Here is a 14,604-nt window from a genome sequence, read left to right on the forward strand (position 1 = left end):
TGTCACCATCTCTATGTACTTCCTCTACTACACTGTAACAATTTCTCAAAATATTTTTTCTGTCTTGTAATGTAAAGCACCAGCAAAGAGTTAGACGTGTAATTATGCTAACTACTTGTCAATGTCAAAGTCTAACATTGCTTTAGAGATTGATTACCCCAGATAACTGTCAGCAAGGGTGTATCAGTGAGATAAATAATTTTTATAAAGAGAAATTTGAAATGCATAGCCTGCTGAGAAGTTGCATGTATTAGAAGGTCAGGGTAATTTCACATTTAATTTCACATTTTGTAACAAGAAGGAAAGAAAAGATGGAACAGGAAGAAATAAACAGGGATAAAATCTGTATTGTGAATGATATCTTTAAGCAGGGAAGTGTAATAATAATGATGACATACTGTATCAGTGTAACTAAAATCCACTGTTAACATAACCATGACTGACAAAGTGCAAAACGTGCTAATAAGAGACTTCAGAAGGATGCCATCAATGCTGCCAAGAGAATTTCAGGGCCCCAGGGGCTGTATTTAGCACACCCATTCCCACTGCACAGCTTCATTTTCTGCCCCTCTCTTCTCACTTCTACCCTCTACTGTTAAGGATGTTCAGAAGTGTTCAGCCCACACTGTAACACCTGATGGATCTCATGAGGATCAAAGGTAGAGAAGCACGTGAAGGTGAACAATATGCAAAGGAGTTTAAGTCGAGATATTTTGTCACCTATGACCTGAAGGGTTTTCATTAGCTAGATTTGCTCTCCTCAACTTACATTTCAGAATGGACAGTTGACTTGGCAGTGTTTTCCCCTCCTCCCGTAAATCTAAAGCAAACTCAGCGTGGGGGCACCATGAAGACGCTTATACAACTTACTTCACATTGATAAGGACTTTAAAAATCCAGTTAAGTTTTATGAAGTTTTACAATTATAATAATAATGGCGGATGTGCTCCCAAAGGGGCACATTACATACAGTGGAACCACAATAAAACAGTCTCCAGGATACCTTAAATATATTGCCACCCCAGCCATTGACTCCTCTGAAAAACACTTTGTGATTGGCATTTTACAAACATAACACAGTCTCACAATACAGCTGTTAAGTGTACGGATACTTGTTTGAGTGGTGTGGATAACAGAATCACAGAAAGGCAGGCCATCTAATCCAGCCCTCTTTACTGAGGTAGTAAACCTAGACCCGCAGTGTCCAATACACTGTCTGTCTGTCACATGTGGCCAACTGGACATGCGGTGTGGCAAAGCGGCTCATCAGAGCTGGACACATGGAGCACCCTCCACCCCTCCGCGCACCATTTGGCGGGACAAGCATGGTGGCAGCAGCGGAGGCAGCTCCTCCTCTGACTGGGGCGACTCACCAGCTGTTTGCAGGGGGGAGCTGAACAGAGAGCCTGGCTGCTGGGGGAAGAATACCTGGTGTGGGAGGAGCAGCGCCTGTCTGAGAGGGGGCATGTAGCGATCCCGTCAATTGCTTTTGGACACCACTGACCTACACCATCTCTGAAAGGTGTTTATCCAACCTATTCTTAAGAGCCACCTAGCCCCTGGGATTTTCCAATCTCCCCTGAAAGCCTATTATAATGTATTGTTAACTGTCTTTGGAATTTGAAAGGTTTTTTTCCCCCAATATCTGAACTAAATCTCCTTTGTTGCAGATTACATCAATTATTACTTGTCCTACCTTCAGTGGACATGGAAAACAATTTATCACTGATATTTTTATAACAACTCTTAATATATTTGAAAACTGTTAATGGGTTACCACAAAAGAACTCATTTCCTCAGTTCTTTAAACCTTTTCACATAAGTTAGGTCTTCTGAACATTTCATCATTTTTGTTCATTTCCCCTGGACTGTCTCCAAATTATTCACACCTTTCTGAAAGTATAATGCCCAAAAGTACAGTATTCCAGCTGGTGCCTCACCATCTAGCCAAGAAGACAAAATATCCAAACCAAACCAATCTACACAAATGTGTATATACATAAGTTATAAATACAATGCAAAATTTAACTCAAACTCAGCTATGAATCGTCCATAGTAAGTTGAATAAAATAGTTAGGTATACGTGTATGTATAATATTTCTTACACAGGTATTTGACTGAATATATTCACATGTATTTCTCCAATTATTAATGCATTCTGGGAATACCTTTCTTTGTCTAAACAACTCATTGTGCTTTGCCAGTTAAAGTTCTGTGGTGATTTTTCAGAACGCCCCTTCAATTAATTTATTTAGAACAGAAACCTATTTACAGTCTCAAAAGCAATTCAAACAGTAAAAAATACAAGAAATACTTTAGCTCCTTATATTTTCTTGAAAGTAAAGTGAAAACAATCACATGATTTATAAGAAGAATTACAGGTCAGCATATTTTTCAGCAGCAATTACAAATCACATAAGCCGTGTCTACGCGTGCACGCTACTTCGAAGTAGCGGCACTAACTTCGAAATAGCGCCCGTCACGGCTACACACGTCGGGCGCTATTTTGAAGTTAACTTCGACGTTAGGCGGCGAGACGTCGAAGTCGCTAACCCCATGAGGGGATAGGAATAGCGCCCTACTTCGACGTCGAAGTAAGGACCGTGTAGTCATTGCGCGTCCCGCAACGTCGAAATTGCGGGGTCCTCCATGGTGGCCATCAGCTGAGGGGTTGAGAGACGCTCTCTGCAGCCCCCTCAGCTCAATGGTGGCCGCATGGAGCGGCCCCTTAAAGGTCCCCTCCCCCTCCCTTCCTGTGCAGGAAGCTGAGAGAACGTGCAGGCGGCAGACCAGACACGCGGCCAGCCTGCATGTCCCTCAGCCAGCACAGACAGCCACCCCAGCTGCGATGGCTGCCCAGCAGCCCCCCCAGCGCCCCCAGGGGACCCCCCCAGAGGGGAGCCAGGGCAGCCAGCCCAGCCAGGCGGGAAGCCAGGCTGGCAACCGGCAGCGGGGCCCCTCCTGGACGGAGGCCGAGCTGCGGGACCAGCTGGGGCTCTGGAGCGAGGAAGAGGTGCTCTAGGTAATGGGGAGCAAGAGGCGGAACGCGGATGCGTTCGCTCGGCTGGCCGACGGCCTGACTGCCCGGAGTCACCCTGCCCGCACTCCTGATCACGTCAGGAGTAAGGTGAAGGAGCTGCGGCAGGGTTACTCCCGGGCCCGGGATGCGGCTGGCCGATCTGGGGCCACCCCCGTCACTTGCCCCTTTTACAGGGAGCTCAGGGACATCCTGGGCCCCCGGCACACCTCCTCCCCTCCGGCCACCCTTGATACTTTGGCCAACGAGCCCCAGCAGGCCCTTCAGCTGGAGTCCGCCCCGGAGGTAAGCCCCGCACCCCGGAGGCGCCCCCCCCGGACCCCACCCCCGGGACATCGCGGCAGGAGGAGGAGGAGGAGGAGGAGGGGGGCTCCTCCTCCGCAGAATCCGGGCTGCAGATCCTCCTCCTGCCCTCCCGGAGCAGCAGCCGGGCCTCCACCCCGCGGGGATCTCCGGACCATGGGAGTGGACCGACAGGTATGTACCCGCCTCTGGTGTACACCCCTGGGCTTGAGGGGCGGGCGGTAATAGATATGTGTCCAGGGCCCCCCACATACTCACATGGCCATGGCCCCAAGGACAGCAGGGCCATGTCCCTCACAGCAGTGCATCAGCCCCTGCCTCCCCCCGACCCCGCACGACAGTGCCATGCCCCATCCCCGGGCCAGGGGGGAGCGGAACCTCGAGGGGCCCCCAGGAGGAGGGGGTGGGACACCCTGCAGCAGCAGCAGCAGCAACAGCAGCAGCAGCAGCATGTGATGGAGTGGGGGGCGTGCCAAAGGGAGACTCAGGCTAGATATGAGCAACAAGAGCCAAATAGCTCCCAGGGGCAAAGGATGATAGTGGGGCTACAGCTGGCAGGTGACACCTCTGCCCTGAACAAACAGGAGGGAGGAGCTGAGCTGGCTTTGAATTGGGGGGGAGGGCGGGGGCCACAGGTGGAGGCTAGGGGAAGGGAGAGCTGCAAGGCAGCCAGCCTGAGGAGGGGGAAAGCTGCATCCCAGAGGGGCACCCCTTGGGGTCTTCTCCCCAGGACGGGTTGGAAGGACTGTCTCTTCCGACAGCTGGTGCTGTCACTCCTGGGAGAAACTGGGCATCTGTGGCCTAAGAAACCTCTCCTGTCAGACCCTGCGGAGTGAAGTGAGAGTCGCTCCCACCAGGGGACGGGGTGCAGTGCAGGGGGACCCCTGAACCCCATCCATCACAGCAGCATCTCCCGGGGACAGGGATGGGGAACCTGCAGCACAGGGCTGGGGGGACAAAGGCCACGGCTCGGGGCCCACACTCACGCCTGCCTCCATTCTTCTTCCCCCCCTCCTCTCCTGTGTCCCGCACCTGCACCATTGGAAGGACCGGAAGAGAGCGCCGGCGAGGCATCAGTGGTCCCGGAGACCCCTCCGGGGCCATCACTCCAGGCAAGCCCCTCGGCCGAGGACCGACCGGCCCCATGGCGGGCTAGACGGCGGACCCCGCGCCACCACCAGCCGACGGCGATGGACCCCCAGCTGCTGGCCATCCACCGTCGGCAGCTGGAGGTTGCGGAGCAGCACCTGCAGCTGCAGGAGCGGGCGCTGGCCTGGCACCAAGAGGCATGGGGGGCCTACATGGAGACTTTCAACTGCCTGGTGGACTACCTGGCCCCTCATGCTGTGCCGGCCGCCACAGCGCCCGACGTGCCTGCTCCACCCGCCGCACCACAGCTGCTCCGCACGTCGCCGTCCTGTCCGCCGTCACCCCGCCACCCACCGCCAAGGGCTGGAGCGCCGAGGGACCCCTGGAGCCAGCTGAGACTCGCCGGGCATATCTTCCGGTCCGCCCCGCCCCCAGCCAGCCCCGGACAGGGCTGCGGCCACGGCAGGGCTCCCGGCCGCCAACGCCCAGTGCCGGACTGTAGGGGCGAGGGGCCCGGGACGTGGCCCCCGCCTTGTATATAGTTGGGACTTATTATTTTGTGCCCCCCGTTTGCCCCGTCCCCCCCATGTAAATAGTTCTCCCCTTTATCATCCCTGTTTTTTTTTTATTACTATTGTTTTATTTGTACATATTACTTTGGTTCCACACGTTGTATATAGTTTGTTCTTGTTTTATTTATAGTTAAAAAAAAAAGTTCTAAAAGAAAAAGCAGTTTAAGTTCAGCCACAAGTGCGTGCTGTCATTTGTCCAGGAAAAGTGGGAGGGGGGTGCGGTTGGGTGCTCCATGGTGTGGACGTTGGGGCAGGGAGTGTGGTGGAGGAAGGGGCGGGCAGTGGGGGTCCTGGCAGAGTTCACCCCGCGGCCTCATCATCGAAGTGGGCCCGCAGGGCCTCCCGGACCCGGGTCCCTCCGGGGTCCACCTGCCGACTGGGGGCAGCGGGTGGCTGCACGTCGGCCCTGCCGGCCTCCACAGCCCAGCCCTGGAAGAAGGCCTCCCCCTTGCTCTCCACCAAATTGTGCAGGGCGCAGCAGGCACCCACAATCAGGGGGATGTTGGTGGGGCCCGCATCCAGGCGGGTCAGGAGACATCTCCAGCGTCCCTTCAGGCGGCCAAATGAGCGCTCCACCACCTGGCGCGCGTGGTTCAGGCGCTGGTTGAAGCGCTCCTGGCTAGCGGAGAGATGGCCCGTGTATGGGTGCATGAGCCGGGGCCGGAGGGGGTATGCCGCATCTGCGATGATGTAGAGGGGCATGGTGGTGTCCCCCACAGGGATCTCCCGCTGGGGGATGTAGGTCCCCGCCTCCAGCCGGCAGCACAGGCCTGAGTTCCGGAAAACCCAGGCATCATGGGTGCTGCCAGGCCAGCCCACATAAATGTCCCGGAAACGGCCCCTGCTGTCCACCAAGGCCTGGAAGACCACAGAATGGTAGCCCTTGCGATTGATGTAGCGTTCTCCACTGTGATGCGGTGTGCAGATGGGGATGTGAGTCCCATCCAGAGCCCCGAAGCAATTGGGGAAGCCCAGGGTGGCAAAGGCCGCGATGGTGGCATCTGGGTCCCCCAGCTTCACGAGCCTGTGCAGGAGCATGGCATTGATGGCACGCACAACCTGCAGGGAAAGCACATGGGACAGCACCAATGAGGGGTGAGCAGGGTGTGCGTGGCCCTGCCCTGCCCTGCCCTCCTCTGCCCTGCCCTGCCCTCCCCTCCCCTTCTCTGCCCTGCCCTGCCCTCCCCTCCCTACCCCTCCCCTACCCTGGCCTCCCCTCCCCTACCCTCCCCTCCTCTGCCCGGGCCCCCCTCCCCTCCCCTGCCCTCCCCCCATGGGTTCTCTTACCTCCATGAGGACAGCCCTGACGGTGGCCTTGCCGACACCAAACTGCTGCCCCACGGATCGGTAGCTGTCGGGAGTGGCCAGCTTCCAGACAGCGATGCCGACCTGTTTCTCCACTGTGAGGGCACGCGGCATGGCGGTGTCCTGGTGCCTGAGTGCGGGGGTGAGCCACTGGCACAGCTGCATAAATGTCTGCTGGCTCATCCTGAAGTTCCTGAGCCAGCAGTCGTCGTCCCACTCCCCAAGCACCAGCCGCTCCCACCAGTCGGTGCTGGTGGGGTAGCTCCACAGCCGCCGGCGTGTGAGGCAGGGGTGGGGGCGGGGTGCTGCAGGGGTGGGGGTTGAGCCCTGCTGCTCTGGGGGCAGTTCCTCCTCCGGTGCAGCAAGGAGGTGCTCAGCTGCCTCCCGCATGTCATGGAACAGGGCAAGCCCTGCTCCTGCCGGGAGGGCTGGGTGGACCTCTGGCTGCTGCTGCTGCTGCTGCTGCTGCTGCTGCTGGGGGTCCATGCCTGCGTCGCCCGGGGTCTGTGTGCCTATGGCTCCTCAGACCGCGTGCTGTGCAGGCTGAGTGTGTCTGGGAGGGGCCCTTTAAGGGAGCGGCTAGCTGTTGCCCCGGAAGCGCTAGTCCGCCCTGTGACCCTGTCTGCAGCTGTGCCTGGCATCCCTATTTCGATGTGTGCTACTTTGGCGTGTAGACGTTCCCTCGCTGCGCCTATTTAGATGTTGTGCTGCGCAACATCGAAGTTGAAAATCGACGTTGCCAGCCCTGGAGGATGTGTAGACGTTATTCATCGAAATAGCCTATTTCGATGTAGGCTTCACGTGTAGACGTAGCCATATTGTCCATTAGTGCAAATATGATGCAGTTCTCAAGGCACTGAAAAGCACACCACTTCCTATACCCTTTATTCAACCAAAACACCAAGTCAACTCAATTAGAATTTTTCCTGAGCAAGGCGTGCACGATGGAGCCCTTTAATTGTCGTGCAATGTACCTTGTGGTTCTAATGTGTGGCCTTGATCAAATTTAATTGGGCATTTTTAAATGCTTACCCTCTCCTGCTGTTTAATGTGCCTTTCTCCTACAGCAGCAAAACATTAACATTAGGCCACGCTAGAATTTAATTTTCCTCATTGAAGTGTAACATTGCACAGCCACTTTTGTACTCGCTCCTCAACAGAAGTAGCAATGAAAGACAAAAATAAATCAGTACCATACTCCTGAGCTAAAAATGTTGCAGACACAGCTTCCCCAGCTACTCTGCGAGGGAAAAATTCACATAGTTCTGAAGCTACATATCATTCTTCATTTTACCTATCTAGTCATTCATACAGCCTTCAGCATCACAATAAGCAGGCGCAATGGAATTTCAATGATTTACACTTCTTCCCTTCCCAGATGGAATACCGGCAGGTGTGACACAAATAATTTAAGTGTGGGGGAGAAAGAAGAGAGATCTTCAGGGGAAAGGTGTACTGGTAGTCATAGGGAGGATACAAACAATAATATGTTTCAAGCAGTTCTTCAGTCCCATTCCATTTTACCCATGCCACTGACCCACCTCAAATTATCTACAAAACGTGGAAAACTAGAATTGCAGGATTACTCCTAGATATATATATGAACCAAGGTTGATCATTAATAACAAATTTCTTAATTAGTTATACTTCATGCTTATTTCTACCGAAAACAAACATGAAAATAAAGCCTTAGCTTACTACAGGTTGAACCTCTCTAGCCCAGCACTCTCTGGTCCGGCAACATCCATTGTCCAGCATGATTTTAGTTGGCCAGACCCATGATAAGTGGACATCCAGCTAAGTTTCCCACAGTCCCATAAAGTTTGTTTACAGGCACCAGTCCTGGATCTCAAAGTTCTGTGCCGTTATGTAGGTGTAATTTACCCCTAAACATCTTCTAAGAACCCAGTAAGCAGTGGAAGTGTTGGCAACGTGCTAGACAATACTGACCAGTAGTCCAGCAAATTCTCTCATTCAGCACTGGTTAGGTCCCAAGGATGCTGAACAAGAGAAGTTCGACCTGTATAAATAAAGACAGTGAATTTTCCACCATTGGTATACAACGACATTAATGAAAAGCAGATGATGTTTTTTAGTTACACTTCTACATTCTATCGTGCTCCAGTGTTGGGACTACTGTCAAAATAACTCTTAAAGGCAATATAGGTCAAACACCTAGCTTAAAGTTGTGAATGTGCACATCTGCTCCTCCTCTACCATCACAACTCCAACCATTTGTGGCTGATACCTTTGTGGAACTTTTGAGAAATCAAAAATTGCTTACTGACACCTTCTCAGAGCTATTGATATCCGTCACCAAACAATGGTCACTGAAGGAAACCTCAGGCTAAAACTCCATCTTGTCCTACATCAATGAGTTTTTTAAATATTTTTTCTATCTTTCTGTGTGCTACTTGACCCTTTGTATCTACAGACTTGTATTGACAAAGTCCCTTTCTGGTACTAATTAGACATGCCAGAGCACAAGAGAGACCCATACCCACTTCCCTAACAATGTTAGCTGCAGGGAGAGGACTCTTACAGCAGCCAGCATAACAGTACTACACCACTAGAGGACTCCACTACCTGTCTAGGGTTGCCTTGCTCTCACAGCATGACCCAAAACAAGTCTAAACCAGGGACAGTTTGTGTCATTATCACATGAAAAATGTATGAGAGAAAATACCCGCAGTAAAACATGTACGTTTATTACAATAGTGCCAGCAACAAAACTTTTTTAGCCAGTTCGCTATACTGCTAGTAGAACAGTACATATATATTTGCTCCTACACAACCACAGACACAACAGCAGCTGATGAAGACTTTACAACTGCCATCGAGGCTTTTCTTATTTCTTAGGCTCTACTACTGTAGTATGACCTAATTAAGGCTGCCCCGGATGTACACCCTGGAAATTTCAGTTGTATAAAATGTAATTGTCCACCAGAGCAAGGCTGGCCATGGTGAACATGGTGAACCTCTTCACAAGTCTTCATACCAACTTCTTATTCATATCTAGATTCAATTTAAAATGTCAGTAATGATCTTTAAAGACCACAATTGTCATACACTCAGGTATTTGTGAGACTCTCCTCTTCCCTGCCATCCTGTCATAAAAATTAAAATCAGCTGGAAAACATTAAGTATTGGAACGTTCATTTGGACATTACAATTCTGGCTGCAAGGATTTTTCAGCCTCAGGGTCCCCTGATTTTGAATTTCTTATCTTTTAATAGTTCACAAGAGTCTGAATCTAGTGACATTTAGGCAAATCTTATTTATATCTGATGAGCTATTTTGTGCTTTAAAAATTTTTAATTCTCAGGGTGACAAGCACTAAGGAAAATCAAAGACAGAATTGGCTTTTTATTTAACTATTACAGTAAGTGACTGATACTCCTATTACAATATTCCTCAGGTCATTTTTTGCTATCCTATTTGAAACTTAAACAATGTCACCTGACTCATCCATACTGTAGATTTTTAGGACAACATAGCAAGATTTTAGAGCAGTGCTGTTGGAAAGGGAGAACTGACATTTCCCAAAGGCAAAGCTCAACATCACATGGCTGATCTAATCAGAAGAAAACAACTCACAGTCTTGAATACAGCCTCTATATAACACCCTCCCCTTTCATTACCATAAAATATTTTTCATTGTTACTCAAGAGAAAAGGCTTAGATGGTAAATGAAATAATAATAATAAGTCATTTTACATTTAGATAAAATATGACAATTATTAAACAGATTTCCATGGAATTTATCGCAAAAGCTTCCAGTGAATTAATCAATAAACTTTCTTGCACTTATAAAATTGATTGTGTTCTGATACACTGGTTTTTTAGAAAAGCAACGGAGTGGACCAATACGGGAGTAACTTTACCTGCTGACGCTTCTCAAATTCCAACTTGATGCGGGACTTGATGCAGTTGCAGGTGTCCTGATACGTCTGCTGCAGAGCAAGTTCCATGAGGTGCTTATGGTATGCTCCCGCCAGGTTTCCACAGATAAAAATGATAACATTTGCCAATATCTAAGGAGATATAACCAGACAAATCAGTGAACTTCTTTAAAGGAGTTATCAGGAAATAATCACAAGCAGCAGCAAAGATTTTTGTAGTTAATGTGTTTTATCCCTATTTGAAGTTTACATTTAATGCAACTTCTCCTTGCAAAAACCCCTAACATTTCCAGCTGCAAAATTCCAAGAAATTACCCACCCCTTTTTTTTTTAAACTTATAACTGAAAAACTGAGCTCCAGTGAACAGTGTTTACCTGCTTTATGATCTACTGAAAATACAAATCAGTTCATTTCTATGTGCATGGTTGAGCATTAACTAGGTGCTGGCATGCTTTACTACTGCTAAGTGACAGTCTCTGCTACTAACAACATTGATTCAAACTATGTTATTATTAAGTCTTTCAATAAACCACTTTCTTTAGTAACATGAAGTGCTAACAGTAAAAAAAAATCAGTAAAATAGAAGGCTGACAGGTATTTCTTGTTACTATCCATTGTTACTAACAATGGTTGTTACTAACCATTACTATCCTGGAGCTATTTCACAAAAGCCAAGCGCTAAGGCTTGATGCACAAAAGAAGTTACATGACTCTGTCCCAGTTTTAAAATCCACTGAGTGCCACAAAAATTACACTGTACCTGCTGGTGCCTGAGCTCACTTTGCACCTACACTTTTTTGCAGTAAAAGTTCCATAGGCCCTTGTGTTTCTGCTTCTGAATACGTGCATTCTGCTGCGGCCTGCCAGGCATGCAGACACCTCTCTCATGCCCATGCCCCAGAGTAAGTCACAAACCCAGGGGAAAGTACACATTTGTCTTTCTAAATTGCATGTGGGGCCTGATCCAGTAGGTACCCTGTGAACACACCTACTGAAATGAACCCCTCAGCTGAGTTCATACACAAGAGTCAAGAAGGAACTCCCACATAACTTTTAGTGCAATGGTTAAGATACTCCCCTGGGATGTAGGACATTCCCAATTCAAATCCCACCCCACTGGAGTGGGAGAAGCAATTTGGACAGGGATCTGCCTCCTCTCTCATGAATGCTCTAACCACTGGGTTTTGTGGGGCTCTCTCAGCCTCTCCCGTTGAAGTTGTTGAATTGTAGATAATAATTAAAAAGTCATTGGCGCAGGGGGACTACATACTTGGTCTATCACATCGTGGACCAGTGTGCTGAAACCATCAGGCTACACTGCCACTCTCATGTGGCTTACTCTCTTTCTTCCCTTCTCCCCTCATGTTAGGAAACTCGGACCTTATCTTTACCCTGTAGTGACACCATGCATAATTAAGATTCAAGCATTTCTGTTTTTGTGATGACAGATTAAATTGATTTTTAAAAGACATATCACATTCTCTGCCCGCCTCTTTCACAGTTTTGCTACAAGGCAGAAACAACTAAATAATACTTTTGCATTAGCTCTCCTCTATGTTCATACCATGATTTTTTTTATATTAAAAAAATTCACACTTGAACATTAAACTAGAAATGTCAAAGAGCATGCTATCATTTGGTATTTTACTTAAATATTTAGTTAAAATATTAATTATGTTTTGTGTTTAGCTTTTATGGACAGATTCACCAGAATGTGCCAGCTGGTTTCTGCTATTCTGGTATACTGGGTAGAACCAATAGTCCATCTAGCCTAATACCCGGCCTTCCCACAGTGACCCATAGCAGATGATTTAGAGGGAATGAATAGAACAGGGTAACTAAAGAGATCCATTCCCTGTTATCAAACCACAGCATCTGGCAGTCAGAGACTTAGGGACATGCAGAGCGTAGGTTTGCATCCTTGAGCATCTTGACTTACAGCACTGAGGAACCTATCCTCCAAGAACTTACCTAACTCATCTTACATCCATTCATACTTTTGGTATCTCCTGCTAATAAGGCTGACTGTAGGTTGTGTGAAGAAGTACTTCTGTATGTTAGTTTTAAACCTGCCACCTGTTCTTTGAATTCTGAGAACCCTGGTTCTTATTTTATGTGAACTTCCTTATACACTTTCTCCACACCATTTCTGATTTTATAGATCTCTATCTTATCCCTCCTTTATTGTCTCTTTCAAGATGAACAGTCCCAATCATTTTAATCTCTTCTCATATGGAAATTGTTCCTTATCCTTAACACTTTTTGTTAAATTCTCTTCACATTTTTCAATTCTAATATCTTTTTTGAGGTGCGTGATCAGACCTGAAATGCAGTTCTCAAGGTATGGGTGAACCATAGATTTATAAAGTGGTGTTTTGATATTTCCTACATTATTACCTATCCTTTTCCTAATGGCTCATAATAGTCGGTTACAGAGTTTGTTGTTGTTGTTGTTGTTTTACTGCTGCTGCACATTCAGAGAATGTTTTCAAAGAATTTATTTCAGTAACTCCAAGATCTCTGTCTTTAGCGGTGACAGCTAAAATTTAGATCCCATCATTTTGTATATATAGTTGGAATTCTATTTTCTAATATGCATTACTTTGCACTTGGCAACTCTAAATTTCATTTGCTAATTTTTTGCACAGTCACCCAGTTTTGCGAGACGCCTTTATAACTCTTCTCAGTATGCTCTGGACTTAACGGCCTTGAATAATTTTGTATCATCTGCAATTTGCCACCTCACTGGTTGTTTTCCCATATATAGTAATCTATGGTTTTATAATTCTGTTCTTTGCTACAATTTTGACCATTTTGCCTGGTACTGAAGTTATGTTTACTATCTTGCAATCGCCAGAATTGCCTCTGCAGCCTTTAGAAAAAATGATGTCACCTTAGCTATCCTCCTGTCATATGGTACAAACTCTGACTTAAGTGACAGGTCTGACTGCACAGTTTGTAGTTCTGCAATTTCATACCTGAGTTCCTTCAGAACTCTTCAGTAAATACCATCTGGCTCTGCTGACTTATTACTGTTTTAATTCACCCATTTAATAGAAAACCTCCTGTACAGACACCTCTAGCTGGGACAATTCCTTGGATTTGTCATCTAACAAGAATGGGTCAGGACAAGGAATCTCACTCACATCCTCTGCAATAGGGACCAGTGCAAATAATTCATTTAGATTCTCCACGATGACCTTGTCTTCCACAAGCGCTTCTTTAGCACCTCAACAGTCCAGCAGCCTCAGTGACTGTTTTGCAGGCTTCCTGCTTCTGATGTACTTAAAAATATTTTGGCTGGTTTTCGAGTCTTTTGCCAGTTATTCTTTGACTTTTTTTTAAGTCTAATTATATTTTTACACTTTTCTTGCCAGAGATCATGCTTGTCTCTATTTTCTTCGCTAGGATTTGACATCCAATTTTTTTAGAGTGGGGCTGCATGAGCCCAGACAAGAGGCAGGGCTGGGGACTGTAGCCACACTGCCAGAAGGAGCAGCCAGCGTGTGGAGCTGACTCTTAGGAGTGATGGTACCGCATTCCTCTTCCTTGGCATTGGACTATTTCGTGATTAGATCCACACAAATGAACAGATACCAGCTTCAATCTATGTCTATGAGTACAAATCAGGGCTCTACTGATTTATTATTCCTTAAACAGTGGAAGTGGGAAAACTGCAGTACCTTTAGCTGGACAGAGAAACTTTTAACATTAGCTATCCCAGTGTATTGTGATAATAATTCAAATCTTCAAAATCATAAAAATCTTTTAAAATATAAAACCCTGACAGACTACATGATTTTTCTGCCAATTTGTAAATCGATTAAAGAGCGGCGCACAACAGGAATTCAAAAATTGCCACACGTGTGGTTGTCATCTTTCCATATTCACCACATTCCCCCCCATAAACAAATGCCCTCCCACTCCCCCAAAGCCAGGCACCCCCAGCCTCTCCCCCATTCTAATTCAATGCTGGAGACTCACCAGCCCTGCCAGATCTGCTGGTGGGGCTGCTGCCACCACACGCTTCTCCCACCAAGTGGGGGGGGCGCGTGCGTGGAGTGGGCAGATGGTACACCCTGCGTGAGGCTCTCCGGAGGAGCCGTTTTAAAGGCTCCAAGAGCCGCATGGGACTCAACAGCCATATTCACCACACCGTGGACTCCTATTTGCCACATGTGGTGAGTGGCAAACATATTGAACACCTCTGCATTAAAAGTACCAGCCTCGCCAGCCCAGTACTGGCCAGAAACCCTTGAGACCAAATGCCTGAGAAAGAGGATGTAGCTTCTCTTCCTGGGGTGTCAGCTGAGAGGAAAGAAAAAGGGAAAGAAGTGAAGTGAGCCAGAAAGCGAGATAGCATTCAGCTCCCCTCACAAACTGATTATTTGCACA

General features: G+C 47.8%; 1 protein-coding gene across 1 annotated transcript in view; it reads right to left on the minus strand.

The window, feature by feature from the left end:
• The window catches only part of ADCY2 (adenylate cyclase 2), a 440,039-nt gene that overhangs the window by 241,046 nt on the left and 184,389 nt on the right, over positions 1-14,604 (minus strand). The window contains exon 4 of the mRNA XM_074987859.1: positions 10,191-10,340. Coding sequence (XP_074843960.1) covers positions 10,191-10,340 — 150 coding nt within the window. The remainder of the gene's footprint in view (positions 1-10,190; positions 10,341-14,604) is intronic.

This window comes from Carettochelys insculpta, chromosome 2 (assembly GCF_033958435.1).
Source record: "Carettochelys insculpta isolate YL-2023 chromosome 2, ASM3395843v1, whole genome shotgun sequence".
Classification (NCBI taxonomy): Eukaryota; Metazoa; Chordata; order Testudines; family Carettochelyidae; genus Carettochelys; species Carettochelys insculpta.